A 19,428-nucleotide genomic window follows, 5' to 3' on the forward strand; every position below is an offset into this window, starting at 1 on the left:
ATGTTCATTAGGGGGATCGTTGATTTAAAACAACAGTAAATTGAGTAAGTGCTCAATCACAATGAATATCAGGCAGAAGTGGCATCACTGATGGAAGCTGAAAGAGCACTAGCCATATGAAGATACTCACTTTATTGACTCTTTTCCATGTGGCTGATTGAGTGATTCAGAAGATTGCAAGAAGGGCCTAGGTAAAAAAGCGTAAATGTTTTTTTGTGTTCTGTATACATTACAATTTACATGTATTGTCTTTTTCAACCATGATGATAGATTGGACAATGACAGTGATGATGAAATAACTTTGACCATGATGGTTTTGATCTAGTGTGCAGAATCACCATGGAGACAGAGGGTTTCCGTGACCTGCTGCAGCAGGCGGAACAGCTGACGGCAGAGATGGACAGTGGAACAGACTTGCCGCATGTCGAGCGCAACTTGGCGCAGATTCTGGAGGCCGGTCAGCGACTCATGACAAGGACTGCCCCTGCTTCACACGATGCCAGCGACGTCAAGGCGTAAGTCGTGAAAAAAATTAAATTAAAATATAACTTACCATCCCCGTTTTTTTGATTCTGTAAGTTGTGAAATCTTGTTTGATGTGGTCAACTGGGGCTGTCAGTGTCAATTAGCTCTATTTGCTTTAAATGTAAGTGAATGAATGAATCCAGGTAGGTGAGAAAGTGGCCAGTTGTGCATGCCAGGTGCGTACAATTCTGTCTTTGTTGACGGATTTTTGACTCACATGCGAAGCAAAAGTGAGTCTATGTACTCACCCGAGTCGTCCGTCCGTCCGGACGTCCGGAAAACTTTAACGTTGGATATTTCTTGGACACTATTCAGTCTATCAGTACCAAATTTGGCAAGATGGTGTATGATGACAAGGCCCCAAAAAACATACATAGCATCTTGACCTTGCTTCAAGGTCAAGGTCGCAGGGGCCATAAATGTTGCCTAAAAAACAGCTATTTTTCACATTTTTCCCATTTTCTCTGAAGTTTTTGAGATTCAATACCTCACCTATATATGATATATAGGGCAAAGTAAGCCCCATCTTTTGATACCAGTTTGGTTTACCTTGCTTCAAGGTCAAGGTCACAGGAGCTCTTCAAAGTTGGATTGTATACATATTTTGAAGTGACCTTGACCCTGAACTATGAAAGATAACTGTTTCAAACTTAAAAATTATGTGGGGCACATGTTATGCTTTCATCATGAGACACATTTGGTCACATATGATCAAGGTCAAGGTCACTTTGACCCTTATGAAATGTGACCAAAATAAGGTAGTGAACCACTAAAAGTGACCATATCTCATGGTAGAAAGAGCCAATAAGCACCATTGTACTTCCTATGTCTTGAATTAACAGCTTTGTGTTGCATGACCTTGGATGACCTTGACCTTGGGTCAAGGTCACATGTATTTTGGTAGGAAAAATGTGTAAAGCATGTGAGTCGTATGGGCTTTGCCCTTCTTGTTCTGTTCAGGCCTAGGCGTGGTCGTCTGGCAATGTATGACTACATCTGCTTATGCCAAAGATCACAGAGTGTCTTGCGATGTATGGTTTCATCTGATTGATCACAGAGCGTCCCGCAATGTATGATTTCATCTGGTTACTGTTGCCTTGACTGATACAGATCCATTCTGCTGGGGAGCAAGGGCTATGTGTTGCCCAAGATCACAGAGCGTCTGGACGGCCTAAGGGCCACAACTACCTTTGAGCCGCTGGAACCCGTCAGAGACACTGACATACAGGTACACTTGGTTGTTGGCTTCTCGCCTTGTGAACTCTAACAGTATTCAGTGAAACCCCCAGATTTGAGATTTTTTCCTTTTGAAGATCTTGCTTTTGTTCTGTTTATACCATCTGTAAATTTACCTCCATTTTAAGACTCCTTCCTGTCTGCAGGGGTGTACCGTAACTTTTTTTGCTACCAGCCAGGGGGGGCCGGTAAGTCAAAAATTGAACCGGCCCCCCAAAATCCCAACCGGCCCCCAACCGGCCGGGATTTCTTTACAACCGCCCCAGTGGCTCGTCGTGTGCTAACCACATACACAAAAGACATACATTCATACTTATTATGCATACATGTGGATTTGCACTACTAATAACTACCACAAACACACACAAAACTTGATGACTAAAATGCTATATTTTAATATAATGATAATTAACCTTGTTTTAATAAAGAATTTAAAATAAAAGCCGCCACAAAGAAACAAGAAATCAAAACATTAACAACATTCACACCCTGTCACACAATCACACACTAAACCTCACTGAAAGTTACCCCCTTTATGTACCCCCTACCACACAATTTACTAAGTAATTTACTATGGAACTTTACTTACCACATAAACACACACTTTAAACAAAAGAGTAAATCAGCAATTGTTTTTTATTTAAATTATGTTTTTTGTTGTGTAAAACCATTATAAAAAGCTGACTACAAATTTTTTTCTAAGTTGCTTTCTTGTTTTGTTTCTTTTTCTTTATGTGTGTGTTATTAATATTACTGTTAGATCAAGCAGAAGTATAAAAGTTGCATACCAGCCAAATTTACCACAGCTTAAGTCATAAATAATCAAAAGCATTATATTTCATTTCTATTTTCTAATGAAAACAAACAGATGTTCAGATTTCCTGATCCTAGAATTGTTTACAGGTGATCTTTATGCTTTTGATTCAGAAGAGTTGCACCCCTTATCCTATTGTTGAAGGTCTGTCTTTTCTTCTTTATCACATATATTGGATCGTTTTTTGTTTGTTACTTCCTTAGTTGAAGGGAAATAATTGACAGCAGTAGTACTGTCACTACTTGTACTAAGTTGGTCAGCAAAGCTGGTGTTAACATATTTTAGAAAACGGTCTTAATGAGTATCCCCGCAGTCAATGACCTATACATTTCCCAGAAACTGGATCAGTGGTACATAGCAGGCACATCAAAGGAAAAATACAGAGGGGGAATATGTTTGCTCTGGATCGGCGGTCAGATCAAAGGCAGATGCATTGTAAAAGCTGGTTGGCCTTGAGACCTGGGTCAATGACCTGTACTTGCAATCTGAACACAGCTGCCTGTCCAGACACTGACCTTCTTACCCCGGGTCAATGACCGAGTTTTTATCTGAGAGGACACTGTTTTACAACATGTGAAAGTCTCTGAAGGATTGGTCAGCGCAGGATAAGATAAGAGAGGGGGTGAAGTGAATAGCGCAAAGAGGGGGGGGGGGGGGGGGGGGAGGGAGGGGGTGGTAGCTATTTTGACTGCTGATGCAATTGCCAGCGGCTCGGAGGGGGGTAGCTGTCTAGCCAATGTGTCTGGCCTTGATTGGTGGTAGTCCTGAGTCCTTCTCACAGTGGGGGGGGGGGGGGGGTATGAGTGGGCAGTAGAGAAGTGACAGATTTTGAGATCGCCCGCGAGAGATATTTGTTGGCCGGCCGTTTCGATTAACTACGTTGCCTAACGACTTTGTGCTTCAGCGAAATTTGAACCCGCCCGGCGGGCGATTTCAGAGGAATTTCGAACCCGCCCGACACGATTTGAACCCGCCGGGGGCGATCGGGCGACCGCCAATATTCAGCCCTGCTGTCTGAGACCAGATTTGTTCAGACTTTTGGAGGTATTTAAGGACTGACAAAACTGGACAAAGTCAGGCCTTGAAAGAGAGTCTCAAAATAGAGGTACATTTCCTGAGTTTTTGAGCAGAATGTCCTAGGTATCATCCAATGTAACGTGATTACAGTCTTGTTTTGCATCAGATAGTTTTGATGTTGCTTGTTGTTTTCTGTGTTGTCATTCACACTAATCCATTAATTTGTGCCTGGAACATCAAGATTCTGACACCAGGTCATTTTGTCACCCATTTGTGCTCTGTTTACTGACTGATTGATTGACTTTGTTTCAGGGCTTTCTGAAGAATGAGAGGGAAAATGCTTTACTGTCAGTCATTGAACAGACAAGGAAACATGTACGTATTATGACTAATTTATTTAAGAACCAGCTATGTGTATCACATTTTGAGTAAAACGTTGGTAATTTGTTTGTTTTTTATTGCTCTGACATGATACAAAGTGTAAAGCAGCAATCGCATCTTATGTATACGAGCTACACAATGCAGACCATGAATGCATTTGGTAAAAATCGTCGTTGGTGAGCTTTTTGTGATGGAACTATTAATATAATGGTTGAGGATGTAGTTTAATGAGACTGCAGGCATTTTCTGAGATTTTTCTGATGGAAATATAATGGTTGAGGATGAAATAAGTGAGAATGACTGTGCGCAGACGTTTGCTGAGGTGGAGCGGCACCAGTGGGAGAGTATGCAGAACGAGTGGGAGAGAGAGAAACACAAAATCCTCAACACCCTCCTTGGCTCGGGACCAGACACCTTTGAGTTTCAACAGGAAACAGAGGTAAAGTTTCCTCCATTTCTCTTTTGTTTTGTTTTACTGAGCTTACATTTTCTTTCTTTCATTTGTGAGCACACGTACGGGGCATTTTCTTTCTTGCACTGCTCTTGTAAATTATATTAAATTACATATCTTATCCCAACTCACATAATTAGCAATTAACCCTAGTTCAGTGTTGGTAACGCTGTACCCGTCCCCTTGGTAACAAGGAAGACACCTCTAAAAAAGAGTGACCCTGACCCCCAACAGGGACAAGGTCAGACCGAGATCGAGGCTGCCTTCCGTATGCCGCGCGCATACGCCGCCATTTGCATCATTCCAACCTCAGCGTTCACACGCTGTGGTCGCATTATTTCTACGCTCCGGCTGTTGCAGCCTTTGTGACTTTGTCTCTGACTTTGTCACTTTCTCCTTGGTCTGTTCTTCATGTTCTTCTACTCTACAGCCTGTTGTGGGTGAGATCTTTCCTAATTTTTTTAACGTTTTGGCTCCATTGTTGCCGCAATTTGTACTTGTAAAATTTTCTCGAATTTTTTTTTCTGAGTTCATTGGTGTCATGTCTGACAGTGGCAAGAAGAGGCATCCTCCCAAGCAGGTACCTGCTGAGGCTTCCCCCTCTAGAAAAACGCCTAGGAAAGCAAAACATTCCGGCCAGGCTATAGTTAGTGTGATGGAGCCGTCTTCTAAAAAAATCTATGGATGTTTTGATTGATTTGATTTGTGGAGCGCGGTTTCAGGAGGAAGTAGCTACCCCCGCTTTGCGGTTAGGGGGTGAAAGTTCTGATCCCCTGTCTGTTCCGGTCCGTTTAGACGGTCGGGCAGGTCAGGGTAGGAGCCCTGTTACGCAAACGGATAACACGCTTCTGTCCACCCCATTGATGAATGATAGTGGGTCGGCATGGCTGTTTCCGCTTCCACCCGGGGGGCAGGAAGTAGTCAGTAGGGAGGCTTCACGTCCGGTCGAGATACCACGTTCGTCCTCCCTTCCGGCTGATTCACCTTTTTACTATGGCAGTCAATGCGGGAGTCAGCTTCCGGATTGCACGGATGTGCATGACGATGCTACTGACGATGGTGCTTCCGCTGTGGAGGAAGACACTAAGTTCCGGTTGCCGTATAAGCTGTCAAACGCTGTTGCGTTGGCAGCCGAAACAGCTTCCAGATATTTTAAGGAGGGCGTGATCGAGTCGAAGAGTCAGTACGCTCCACCACCTTCCGCGCTGGGCGATTTCAACGGACCCAAGGAGCATAAGTGCCCTTTCCGTTTTTGGGAATCGCCATCAGTGGCCTTTGAGATGGCGAAGGTTTTGGGCAGATCACGCACTCAAGGGGGAGTTCCGGCAGTTACAGTGCCCTTGTTGGCCCAACACAATCCTGCTCCTGATTCCGCTAAGCCATGGTTGGCTCAGACTGATCAGCGAGCCTCCTCTTTTCCGGCTCTCAACCGGAAGTTCAACCTGCACGCACAGCCTATCAACCTTGTTGACGTTTTTGCGCTGCCGCGGTCTGCTCTTCTGGTCACACCGGAACTGTCCACTCTCAGGGAGGACGGTTATAGTAAGGACAGGCCTGTCCCCTATACTGAATCCTCTCTCATTGCCTTGGAGGACTCTTGACGCTCCTTGTTGGAGTTAGCTTCTGTTTCGGAATCCCTCCAGAGAGCGTTATCACAGTCCATCGCAACTTCTCTTGACCCGTTCAAGTTTCGTTTTAATGCCTCCTCCATTGATGTGAAAACCCTCTTGGCTACTTTAGCCAGGGTTTCTGCCGAGCAGATGAGCCTTTCGGCCCCCGATTGTACACACATGCTGTGCATTCTCGCAGATCGGCCTTTCTCACTGGGTCAAGGATCAGAGACAAGGGCACCATTGAGAATCTGAAGTTCTCCCCTTTTACTGAGGGCTCTCTGCTGGGTCGTCCCTCGCTTAATGCTCTACAAAAAGAGACTCAGGACGCGAGGGATTTGGCCCAGTCCCCTTCCTCGGGGGGGGGGGGGGGGGGGGGGGTAAGCCCCACCCCCAATGATGCCTTCCCGAACCACTGATCCCCGCAGCCCCCACCCTTGTGGTGGCGGGCTGCCCCTCCAGGGCTCTCGCTTCCTGGTCGCGCTCGGTGACCAGCTAGTGGATTTTGGGGATAATGCGTTCGGGATTCCGCCTGCTCTGGGCAGAGAGAAAGGCTCCTCTGACCAGGATACCTCCGCCTTTCAAGTACCCCAGAGACTGGGAGGCCAAGTCCGCCATTCAGGGGGAAGTGGCCTCCCTTCTTTTGAAGAACGCGATCGAGGAGGTCCACGACCCAGGGTCTCTGGGCTTCTACGGTCGCCTGTTTGTGGTCCCCAAGGCCTCGGGGGCTTGGCTTCCTGTGCTCGATTTGTCATCCTTGAACCTACTGAAGTCAGAGCTCGAACCGTCCCAGCGTTTCACTTATCTGGGGATGGAGTTCAATACTCTGGACTGGTCAGTTCGCCCTTTGCAGCGAAGAGTGGACAAGTTACAGGCTCTGATTCGCTCTCTGTTGGGCAAGGACCAAGTCCCAGCTCGGGACTTAGCGTCATTTCTGCCACTGCTGAGGGACAGTCATGTGCGGCTGCATACCGACAAAATGACTGTAGCGGCTTACATCAACCGCCAGAAGCGAGAAAACGTAAAACCAGAAACAAGTCACATGCCGGGATATCCCTAGGAAGACCGGTATTTATAAGTAGCTCTACGTTTCTGGTACGTTGGTAGACAACACGCCCATAAGATATGGAGAGCTGTTTGTGATAAGGTCTGACTGTCACCTGGTATGCTCTTGCGAACCTTTGAGTTCACATAGCAGGGCTATTAATTTTGCCCAAACTCACTCCTGTTTTACTGGCTTTGCCTCCAAAGGTGATTTTTGGTGTGCGGGCGAGTGCGTGCTTGTGCGTGTGTTAATGTGGATGTCTGTATCCCTGAGTGATTGCAAACAATGTTGTGGATCTTTTTAGTGATTGAGATGTTATTTATGTTTTAAACCGCCTGGCACTGCGAGGCAATTTTCCTGGGTTTTATAAGGACATTAAAATCTTTGAGTCTTGAGTAGAAATGAGCAGTGTTTGGCTGGCTGGAAACCCATCCATGATCAAAAAACAAAATGACTGAGTTGTTTTTTTCCCCAGATGCTGAGCAGTGACTCAGTGTTGAACCAGGGCAGGAGTAACCTGGACCACATCGAGATGGCTTATGCCAGGCAGGTGAGTGGCAGCTCTGCAAAGCTTCCTTTTCATATGTAAACCGTCAGTGCAGTGTTCATCTCAAATAAAAACTATCGGTGCATTTTCATCTCAAATCTAAAGCGTCAGTGCAAACACTACAAAGTGTTCATCTCACATGTAAACCGTCAGTGCCATGTTCATCTCAAATCAAAACTGTCAGTACATTTTCATCTCAAATCTAAAGCGTCAATGCAAACACTGCAAAGTGTACATCTCACATGTGAACTGTCAGTGCAGTGCTCATCTCAAATCAAAACTATTAGTATATTTTCATCTCAAATCTAAAGCGTCAGTGCAAACACTGGAAAGTGTTCATCTCACATGTAAACCGTCAGTGCAACCGCTCCAAAGAGTTTCCTGAAAGCAGAATTACCTGAACTGGGTTATCAGTGATTTTTTCAAGGACATAACACAACATAGCACAGTCCACTGCCATTCTTTATGTTGTCATAGACTGTGATAAAGTATTCATTTTAAATGATAAAATTCAGAAGTTTTACTGTTTAATTTGAAAAGGGTGCCAGGCCAATTATTAAACAGTCAGGCTCCGGATTGCGAATGCTTTTGACAGATTTTCCATTGAAAGACAAAATGTTTCACTATTCTTTTACATTTTGACTGCTTCAGCGGTTTCTGTGAGACCCTTTCTGCCTGATGTGTAGGTGGATCGTTCCACAAAAGAGCAAGCATGATAATTGATGATAGAATTTAAGGAAAAGTTTGATTTAGCTTAGTGTTGCATGCAGCCTGATGGCTCCGTGTGCTTGATGTGTGCAGGTGTACGTGTACAACGAGGACGTGGTCTCCAACAGCATTCGCCCCAGTCTGGTCCACCTCTTCCTCGATGTGGCCGCAAAGATTGATGACAAGGCAAGCCACCTTTTACATCACTCACCTCATGTTCTCTTGATAGGCAGATAGCTGTGAAGGACTTTGTAGCTTGTTTAAAGATTAACAGCAAATGAAGCGTGAGAATTTTTATGAGCAGCCGTTTTCCAGTTTTAGCCATGTGTTTGTATTGGCTAGGTTCGTGTTGTTTATTTCACTCTTTCTCTCTGCGTTTTGACATCCAAAGAAACACTGAAGACCCTAGCACTATAGTTAAGTTATAAACTAGGTTTGGAAAAGCACTGCCCAAAGGCTCAAGCATAGCATTGTGAAAGGTATGTCCAACACTCACAACACACCCATATCTTCAGACTTTTAATCACTTTCTGAAATATTTGAAGCACTCTTAGTTATTTGAGCTTTGAATTTTAACTTTTAGTTTTACATATTGTGGACCTGTTTCTTTCAGTCTTACATCCCTGTTCTTACATCTACTCACACAAAGGAGATTTGAATTCAGTGAATAAGAAAACTTACAGACTGTATCTAATATTTGTTTTCTGCATTCAGGCCATCCTGGACCTGTGGGAGATGATGCGCTGCATGAGTGACGTCCCCTTGACTCCCGCCCAGGGGGCACTACCAGCTGCTGTACGCGGCAACAAGGACACACAGCGCCTCCTGGTGGAGAAAGCCATCCACCACCTTGAGTCCAGGTAAGTGCGGAGGTTTGTTCTGCTTTTGGGTTATATACGCAACTGCAAAAGATAGAACAAACTTTAGAATTTTTTTAAACGTGCGTAATATCAAAGCGCAATGGATTCTTGCTTTGAGTGCAGTTCACGGAGGCCCTTCTAATGTGCGTTGCACATGAATTTTCATCATCTGCACACAGAAAACAAGTCATGGTTTGCATTTCAAAAGATAGTGCACAGCAATTTTCTGTTGCAGCAACATTTATATTAATGAAATAATAATCATAAAACAAAGATAATTACCTAAAATCTTGCTCAGTTTGCCTTCAACGTGTCCATGATTCAGAATGATGCAGTCATTGTGCGTTAATCTGGCAGATGTTAGAACATAAAAATGGTCAAAATCAAAAGTCAGAAATTTGCAACAGGGGTTTCGTTTCCTTTTTTCAGTCACTCACATGTAATCAAAAAACAAGACTAGTGAGTTATTGGAACGTTCTGATTTTTAACAAAACAAGATTACGCTTGCATGGAAGTTATTACTTTTTGCCGTCAATGTTTCCATCGTTGTTGTTTTTGTTTCAGTTTCCTGGAGTTCCTCAAGTCTGTGGTTTATGAAAACCTGGAGCTGTCCCGACTGGGGGGAATTCCGGGGACGTTCAACCTGGTCCGGAGCTACCTCAAGCTGCACCTCCCTCCCTCCTCTTTCACTGCTGAGGTGTGTTGGTCTGTCTGTCTGTCTGTTCCTCTGTCTGTGTGCACATTATCACAGTTACTGCGGAAGTCTGCAGGCTTTTATGTGTCTGTCTGTGTTTGACTAAGAGTTGTTGGATGCGTGATAACTGATATGAAAAAAAAACTTATATTCATGCTGCTCGTTTCTGCACTTCTCAGGAGCCAGGGTGAGATGGTATTGCTGGAGGATTTGATGTTGTGTGTGTGTGTGTGCTTTTGCAACATATTGCTACTCTTGAGATTGGAAACTTAAATGTTGTTTGCATTGACCAAATTATGACATTTTACACAGATTGAGACAGCCATTGTTTTACAAGACCGCACTGGCTGTCGAGGTAAGCAATGACTGTCGAGATATGTTTGTCAACAACACAAATAACATTTATGACATGAGAAATCGTTTTAATGTTTTACAATTGAATGCACACAAACACACACTCTTTTGTAGTCTCGGCCATCCACCTAAATATGTGTTTTAGACATCACATGGTTATAATTAAACAAAATCCGATGTTTAATCAATATTTTATGTGGTGTGTTGTAGGATGGTGTGTTGGAGGGCCAGCCAATCTGGGCACTGGTCTACTACTGTCTGTGTTGTCGTGGTGATGTGTACAGTATGTGTTGTGTGTGTGTCACAGGATGGCGTATTGGAGGGCCAGCCAATCTGGGCACTGGTCTACTACTGTCTGTGTTGTCGTGGTGATGTGTACAGTATGTGTTGTGTGTGTGTCACAGGATGGCGTGTTGGAGGGCCAGCCAATCTGGGCGCTGGTCTACTACTGTCTGCGTTGTGGTGACATGAAGGCTGCTCAGCAAGTTGTTGACAAAGTCAGGTAAGAACCTGTTAGTGTTAAGGCCCAGAGGTATACCTCTGTGTGTGTGCACTTTGGGTGTCTTTTTTCTCTGCTCAGAGCAGTCGGGAGCTGGTATCCTTCCAAAAAAATTGGTGAGGTTTTAGTATGTGGCATTTCCAAAAATAACCTTATCTTTTTACTTCTCCATGCTATGAACTCAGAACCTAAAACATATGTTAATTTAATTAGAACAGGAATGGTGTAAATCCTAGCAGAAGCTGCTAAAATGTCTTTGAATACATTTTTACACTACAATTTCGTTAGTGGTAAAATATGTGAAGATTGAAGCGAATAAAGATTGGTTATTTATCATTTTTTATCAATTTTTATTATTTATCATTGTTTGCAGTCATCAGCTGGGCGACTTCGCAAGCTACTTCCATGAATACGTGAAGAACCCGCAGCACCGACTGAGCGTGGCCAACGACACCAAGATCAAGTTGCAGTACCGCCGCGTCGTCAAAAACACACAGGACCCTTACAAAAGGTGGGCTGGCTGGGACACTTGTTGTGATTGGTGCTAGATGGTCTGTTGGTGTGTGTGACAGTCGTGCTGCTAGCTGTAGCTTGGTCCAGGAAGTTGGAGCAGAATGTCACAAGTTTTAGTTTCACTCAAAAGATGGAGTGACACATGTTTGGGTTTTCTTGTAGCTTCAGACGCTTACTTTTACTGTTTTCTTTACAATTTCATGAAGGGATTTTGCGATTTATCTTCCTTTGTCTGCTTGGAATCGGCACAACAGTAAGCCTGTAGCGGCATGGTTGATATTCGAATCTCCTGTCTGTTTGAACCCTTGGCGACAGCACTTTGTATATTTCTTTCTGTCTGAACTATATACAGACCTGTTTACTCTTACGGAATGGGCGGAAGTTTTACGGATTTAAGATCGTTTTTCTGCTTGTCCGCGCACTGCATTTGTCTTCCGCAATTTGGCGCGATTTCTAGAGAAAAAATATTTGTGATGTTTTCGGTAAAAAGTTGCGATAGTTTTCTCAGTATTAAGACGTCTTTCGTCCATTTCCGGTTAGAACGGTGTCTTCTTTCGGGACTTTGGTTACACGTGTTGCCTGTTGGTGTCCTTTTGCAAAATGCCTCCAAAAAGAAAGGAACAACACCGACACCGACACGAAACTGACGATGAAGAGCGCGATAGCGCGTGTGGGGCAAAGAAGAAGAGAATCTATTATCAGAACTGGAAAGAAGATTACTCAACTTGCAAGTTCATTTTGCGTTCCTGAGGTTTACTTGCTTATTTCTTCAATGCCCGAACTTTGTTGAACGATTTGGATTGATCAGCAGCCCTCTTTCGTTCACTTTTTTCTTTCTATTTGCTTTCTCCGAAAACTACATCTCAAATATGCAATGACGCTATCATGTAATGTAGAATTAAGTTGATCATTTCTTTGCACACAGCAAATTATGAAAAAACAGAGTGTGTTTTATTGCTTTAGAGCGAGTTTGTGGCTTTAAAAAAAATCTTCCTCCTGAAGTGGAAAATCTTCCTCATTTTCCTTCAAATCTTCCTCATTTTCCTTCAAATCTTCCTCATTTTCCTTCAAATCTTTCTCATGGGTCAATGTGAGGGTAAACAGGTCTGTATATGTATGTCACTTTGAAGAGTGTTCAAGGTTGTGCTTTGGACTGTAGTTCCTCCGGCGTTGTATGCTGATGTTGTCAAAGTAGAAATTTTGTTATGTAAACTTGTTTTTGCTGACAACACATGTGTTTGTGTGCATGTTCCATGTTCTTGCTAACAGCACATGTGTATTTTGTGTGTGTGTGTGTTCAACTTGTTCTTGCTAACAACACATGTGTTATGTTTGTGTGAGTGTATGCTCAGAGCGATGTACTGTGTGTTCAACTTGTTCTTGCTAACAACCTGTGTATTGTTTGTGTGTGTGTTCAACTTGTTCTTGCTAACAACATATGTGTTATGTCTGTGTGTGTGTTCAGAGCGGTGTTCTGTGTGGTGGGTCAGTGCGACCCCCATGAAGACCACGCGGAGATCTCGGACAAGATCGACGACTACCTGTGGCTGAAACTGTCGCAGCTGGAGGTGGATGATGACCACAACTCTCAGGAGTCCCTCACACTGGAACGATTCCAGAAACTTCTCTACGAAGATTACGGTACGTATGTTATTTGGAACGATAGGGTAAAGCAAAGTTACAGTAACATAGTCTGTCGCTGTGCAGGAGAAATGCTTTTAATGAATAACCAGATCCTTCTTAAAAATAAAGGTGTTGACTTTTTTAGAAAGTATTTGAACTGTGCATCATTGATCAATAATGTACACTATAATAAAAAAAAAATGTTTCAGGGTGCGAGATGTTTGACTTTTCCCCAAATTTATATGGACAAATTATTCCGCTAAAATGTGTGTTATTCAAAGCAAAGTTTTACGTTTACTTCAGGGATGTTGCTACAAATTCATACCTATAGGACAAATGTCCCGAATTCTTCAGCATCAATAGGACATTTGACCGCTTTCAGAAAGTGTAATAGGACATTATGAATTTGCGCCAAACAGCTTATAACACATTCCTTAAACTTTAAAAGACCAACACTAAAAACGAGACTACATGTTCTGAGGCTTCGCTAGCATAAACCAGAAGACTTAGACGGGTCAAGCTCATCTCAGCAAAGCATGTAATAGAATTGTGTTGTTACAGGTGAGAGCCACTTCCAGGGCTACCTGAACCCCATGCTATACACACAGGTGTAATAGAATTTTATTACCAATTCAGTGCCCCATATGGCTTTTTGACCAATCAGGATGGATTCTAGGTGACCCTCTAAATGTTATAACGTTCAGGCAGGGACCCTTTTTGTTTATCACGCTAAAAATTAATAAGACAAAGTAAAAATGTAATTCAACAATATCAGCGTGATTTATTCTAAAGAATGACACTTCAAATGCTGTCAGATAATACTCTCTTTATCTAAATAATACCGAAAAGCGAGTTTTGTAGGTGGGTGCCTTACGGAACAGCAAGGCACCGCCCATCATCTGAGAGTGCAATGCCGACCGCTCACTTGAAATCTAAATGATCAAAGTTCGGAAAAATCAAGTGAAATTGCGTCACTCGCTTTACATCAAATGTGTCTTTACGTCATTTCCCATCCGTCTGGAGTCGGTTCTAAATCTGTCGCTCTCTGTTCAACAAGAAAAAGCGAAGAAACCGAAACGCGTGTTCAACATGAATTATCTTGTGAGGTTGTTGTGTGTCAAAGGCATTTGACCTGTGAATATTCATCACATCAGGTGTGTTACTCTGATTGGCTGACTCAGGTCACGAGAATTCTTTGACTGACAGGCATAATCAGGTAGAAGCGCTCAAGTTCCCATTGCGGCTGTTCTGTCTAATTCGCGGGGTCGCTTCGAAATTTCTTTTGGTCGAATTAAATGGTAATAAAACCGTTATTTCTAATATGCTGACTGTTAGCAAATGATAACAGACATGTCTCACAAACGATATCAGCATTCGCCTAAAAGGCTCATGCTTGATATCTTTTTTCTCAACATGTCTTGTTATCATTTGCTAACAGTTAGCATATTCGAAATAACTCATAGTGCTTTTACAGGTGAGAGCCACTTCCAGGGCTACCAGAACCCCATGCTATACACACAGGTGTTATAGAATTGTGTTACAGGTGAGAGCCACTTCCAGGACTACCAGAAGCCCATGCTATACACACAGGTGTTGATAGAATTGTGTTGTTACAGGTGAGAGCTACTTCCAAGGCTACCAGAACCCCATGCCATACACACAGGTGTTGATGTTGATAGAATTGTGTTGTTACAGGTGAGAGCCACTTCCAAGGCTACCAGAACCCCATGCTGTACACACAGGTGTTGGTGCTGACCGGACAGTTTGAGGCGGCCGTCGAGTTCCTGTCGCGCGTGGAACACCTCCGGCATCATGCGGTACACATGGCACTTGGCCTGTTTGAGTTGAACTTGCTCTACCTTCCATCTTCATGCCAGGCCCCTCTCTGTGAGTCACTACTGCTTTAGGAACAGTCTTGCTATGATTGTCTTTCTACTCGACGTTATGCTCATATATTTGAGATTAAATTACATATCTTACCCAACTCACATATAGCAATTAACCCTAGTTCAGTGCTGGTAACGCTGTACGCGTCCCCTTGGTAACAAGGGAGACAACTCTAAAAAAGAGTGACCAATACCCATACTGGTATCAAGGCCAGACCAATACTGAGTCTGTCTTCCGTATGCGTGCGCATATGCCGCCATGTTTTCATTCCTACCTCAGCGCTCAGTCAAGTTGGTCGCTATTTTGTACGCTCTGGCTGTTTTACAGCCGTTGTCACTGAGTCTTTTGACTTTGTTACATTCCTCTTGGTTTTCTACTCTTCGTTTTGACTTCACTACTATGTCGAGGTGAGATCTTTCCTTGTTGGCTCACGTAAGTGTAGCCTATGCGATGCTAACTTTTGTCTGTCTGTGCGTGCGTGCGTGCGTATGTATGTATGTATGTCTGTGGTAGAAACTTTAACATTTGAAGACGTCACAACATTTGAAGACGTCACATTATGACGTAAGAGGGTTAGACGTCACGCGAAGGAATTACTGAAAGTCTCGGTCATTGTTATTTTGCCGAGCGGGCCGAGACTAGTTTTTTCTTCGAAATCGGCCATTCAGATCTAGATCTAGTGTCTCGCTTTCTTGCACAGTGTCACCTATGCCGCTTACTGTGTGTGTGTGTGTGTGTGTGTGTATGTGTGACGAAGTGATTGAGTTTGTGTTACTGTTTGTCGATTTCTTACGTGAGCCTTGAAGGCTTCGCCTCTTGTTTTTCTTGATTTTGGCGACATTTTGGCCACAATTTGGACTTGTAAAATTGTTCAGAAATTTTTTTCTTGAGTCTTTTTGTCATGGCTGATAGTGTCAGGAAGAGGCATACTCCCAAACAGGTGGCTGCTGAGGCCTCTCCGTCTAAGAAAACGCCTAGAAAATCTAAACAAACCAGCCAGGCTGTTGTTTCTGTTTTAGAACCGACCTCCCAGGTATTGATGTTTTGGTCAATTTACCGGCTACCTCCATTTTGCCTGTTAGGTCCTCGGACAAGGTCGTTCATGAAGATAAGTCTGTTAAAGGGACTTCCTCTTCTGTGGGTTCTGGTTTGGCTTCTGCGGACGTAGCTGCTTTGCTACTTCGCTCAGTTCGCAGGTTACATCTTCGGCTGCAGAGAGTGTCACACTCATTGTCTTTCAAGGTTATTTCAAGGTTGTTCACATGGTTGCATCAAGGTTTTTCTTGTGGTGACCTTCAAGGTTGTTTGAAGGTTGTTTAAAATTGAAGTTTGTTTGCAAGTTGTTTGAATGTTGTTTGAAGGGTGTTTAAATGTTGTTTAAAAGTTGTTTAAAGGTTGTTACTATTGTGTTGCGATCCTCAGTGAGTCAGGAGGCCGGGGACCCACAGTGCGTGAGACGTCTGAACATCGCCCGCCTCATCATGATGTACACGCGCAAGTTCGAGGCCACAGACGCCCGTGAAGCTCTGCAGTATTTCTTCTTCCTCAGGTGATTGTGATGACTGGTCCAGTGAGAGGAATGCATTTTGTCAAACCGTGTTAGCTGAAAGCCATCCATTGCACAACCAGAAACAAAACACAAAAATCAACCCCAACTGTTTGATTAGGGCAACCAGTGAAATGAAGGCATGATAGGGATGACTTTATTTTGAATTTAAATTTGGGGAGGGGGGATAAAATCCAGTCAAAACCCGTATGACTGACTCAGGCTGCTGATATTTTTTTTACAGTATGTTGAAACATTGACTGATGAGGTAGTGCACATGCAGTCCTAGTTAGCTTGAAGGCTGGATTATTTGATATATAAAAATGTTATCTGGAAATGTTGTTTCAGGAACCTGAAGACAGCCAGTGGGGACAACATGTTTCAGTCGTGTGTCAGTGAGCTCGTCCTCGAGACCAGAGAGGTTTGTCATTTCGACCGTTTTTACTATGGGATAAGAATGTGGTATAGATTTGTTGTGTCGACCGTTTTACTATGGGATGAGAATATGGTATAGGTCTGTTGTGTCGACTGTTTTACGTTGGAATGAGAATGTGGTATATAATAAAGTAAGAGGAATGTACTTTTGAGTTTGATTCGCAGTTATCCACTCGAGTGTTGGTGTAAACATTGAGATTGGTTTTGTGTTGTTGAGCATGTCTGCGATTGCACTGGTGGGGGTACTTGGTAGAGAGAGGTTGACTGATGCAAATGGGATTCTGTGTACATTTGTTTACACTCATCCGGCCATACCGGCAGCAGTACATCATCTTCTGGGGAAAATATTTGGAGTAAGCAAGTTGTCTACCTTGCCGTCTGAGTAGAACTTGCGTTAAACCATTGGACAACAAATGCACATGCTGTGTTTTTGTCAAATGTTTGTGTTGAGATGTGGCTGTAGCAAATGTGTAGCTTGAAATAGCATTCCTGTTCTACTTCATTGGGAGCTTGAGGGCGGACAGGGCTTATTGTCATGAACTGTGGAAGTTGATATAGTGTCTTGAGAATCAAAATTCAAGAATTGTAGGTTATTATAGGTTACTGTGGCATTGGTTAATCATTGAATGTGATAGTGTCTTGTGCTTCACAGTCACACGTTGCAGATCATGTCATGCTGGCTATGTGTTTGATGTGCTTTCACGATGCCTTTCAGTTTGAGATGTTGCTGGGCAGACTGGAAAGAGACGGCACAAGACGGGTACGTTACCAACACATTTTGATGGATAAAGTTTGTCTAATCACAGAGGGTAATGCCAAATACTGCTTGTGAACCATTGTATGAAATTGATTATGGATTTATTTGTTATTTTCAAGAGCAGACATGAGAAAGGGCTAGGTTAATGCTTGACTCAGGGCAGAGTATGGCGTATCATCTCTCACCTGTTCTGAAAATAGTCCTTCCAGGTACATGATGATAAATGTTGTTTAACGCCTTCACGGTTAAACCATCAGGGGCAAGTTCTCAGGTGTTACTCCGACTTAAGATGTGTGTACAGTTCAGGTATAATCCTGCGTTTACTGAACTGCTGTTCGCACCCCTGTTGAACCACTGAGTTCTTTTGTGAGATATGAGCCAATGGTTATAGATGCTATGCAGAGGGAGAAGGGGGAGGGGGGGGGGAGGTGTTTGGGGTCCATGATAACTTCGTTTAACATTAGCTAGCATTATGTAGCTCCTGTGCATTTACGGTATCTTTGTTTCTTGGTGAGCAGCCGGGGGCAATCGACAAGTTTTGCCAGGACACGGACAAGATCATCGAGACGGTGGCGCGTGACACCGAGGCCAAGGGAATGTTCGAGGAGGCCGTCTGCCTGTATGACCTGGCCAGGGTAAGACCAACCATCATTATGATGAACAACTACAGTGAAACCCCCCTTCCAAGACCTAAAATAAATAGCTTTTGAAAAGGAGGGATTCTTAAATGGAGTTGAATTTACAAAGACGAGGAACACAAAGTCTTCGAAAAGAGTGTCTTAAAAGAGAGGAACCCCCGCGGGTTGGGGGGAAGAATTTACCCGATGCTCCCCAGCATGTCGTAAGAGGCGACTAACGGATTCTGTTTCTCCTTTTACCCTTGTTAAGTGTTTCTTGTATAGAATATAGTCAATTTTTGTAAAGATTTTTGTCAAGCAGTATGTAAGAAATGTTAAGTCCTTTGTACTGGAAACTTGCATTCTCCCAGTAAGGTCATATATTGTGCTACGTTGCAAGCCCCTGGAGCAAATTTTTGATTAGTGCTTTTGTGAACAAGAAACAATTGACAAGTGGCCCTATCCCATCTCCCCCCTTTCCCCATCGCGATATAACCCTTCGTGGTTGAAAACGACGTTAAATACCAAATAAAGAAAGAAAGAAAAGAGAGGAAGTCTTAAATGGAGTTGAATTTACAAAGACGAGGAACAGAAAGTCTTGGAAAAGAGGGTCTTGGAAAAGAGAGGAAGTCTTAAATGGAGTTGAATTTGCAAAGACGAGGAACAGAAAGTCTTAGAAAAGAGGGTCTTAAAAGAGAGGGAGTCTTAAATTTCGGTGGTCGGAAAAGGGGGTACCACTGTATCCTTGTGTGCAGAACAATGTTACTGTCAGATTTGTTTTGTTATTCATGGTCTGATTAATAAATTGATGGTGGCAGTTGTTGCTTGATGCCTGTGGACAGCAACATGTGGACTTGACGGCCTCTGTCATTACTTGACGGCCTCTGTCATTACTTGACGGCCTCTGTCATTACTTGACGGCCTCTGTCATTACTTGACGGCCTCTGTCATTACTTGACGGCCCCTGTCATTACTTGACGGCCTCTGTGATGAGAAGAAATGTGAAAATACAGGACACCTGCTGCTGTCAGTTGCTCTGTTTTGGGTTGAATGTAAAGGCATCTCTTTATGACGTGTGGCATTAAGTGGTTATTTTCTTGTTGGTCTATCAAACTTAGCTCGTGTCAAATTCACAATGTTGTGGGAAGTGGACTTTGATCAGATGGTATGTGGTTTGGTATTGTGCTGTGTTTCTGGGTTGCGTTTCTGTGTTGAGCAAGGTGTTGCAGCCACTGATATTGTGATGTGTGTGTGTGTGTGTGTGTGTGTGTGTGTGTGTGTGTGTGTGTGTGTGTGTGTGTGTGTGTGT

At 43.4% G+C, this 19,428-nt stretch overlaps 1 protein-coding gene across 1 annotated transcript in view; it reads left to right on the forward strand.

Moving 5' to 3' along the window:
* The window catches only part of LOC138972827 (nuclear pore complex protein Nup93-like), a 39,223-nt gene that overhangs the window by 346 nt on the left and 19,449 nt on the right, over positions 1-19,428 (forward strand). Inside the window, exons 2-17 of the mRNA XM_070345496.1 lie at positions 326-515; positions 1,636-1,753; positions 3,905-3,967; positions 4,284-4,412; positions 7,555-7,629; positions 8,428-8,520; positions 9,049-9,194; positions 9,759-9,891; positions 10,647-10,744; positions 11,115-11,252; positions 12,720-12,895; positions 14,573-14,764; positions 16,187-16,313; positions 16,659-16,731; positions 17,461-17,505; positions 18,021-18,137. Of these exons, the coding sequence (XP_070201597.1) occupies positions 340-515; positions 1,636-1,753; positions 3,905-3,967; positions 4,284-4,412; positions 7,555-7,629; positions 8,428-8,520; positions 9,049-9,194; positions 9,759-9,891; positions 10,647-10,744; positions 11,115-11,252; positions 12,720-12,895; positions 14,573-14,764; positions 16,187-16,313; positions 16,659-16,731; positions 17,461-17,505; positions 18,021-18,137 (1,899 nt within the window). The 5' untranslated portion in view covers positions 326-339. The remainder of the gene's footprint in view (positions 1-325; positions 516-1,635; positions 1,754-3,904; positions 3,968-4,283; positions 4,413-7,554; positions 7,630-8,427; positions 8,521-9,048; positions 9,195-9,758; positions 9,892-10,646; positions 10,745-11,114; positions 11,253-12,719; positions 12,896-14,572; positions 14,765-16,186; positions 16,314-16,658; positions 16,732-17,460; positions 17,506-18,020; positions 18,138-19,428) is intronic.

Source organism: Littorina saxatilis, linkage group LG1 (assembly GCF_037325665.1).
Source record: "Littorina saxatilis isolate snail1 linkage group LG1, US_GU_Lsax_2.0, whole genome shotgun sequence".
In the NCBI taxonomy this organism is placed as follows: domain Eukaryota; kingdom Metazoa; phylum Mollusca; class Gastropoda; order Littorinimorpha; family Littorinidae; genus Littorina; species Littorina saxatilis.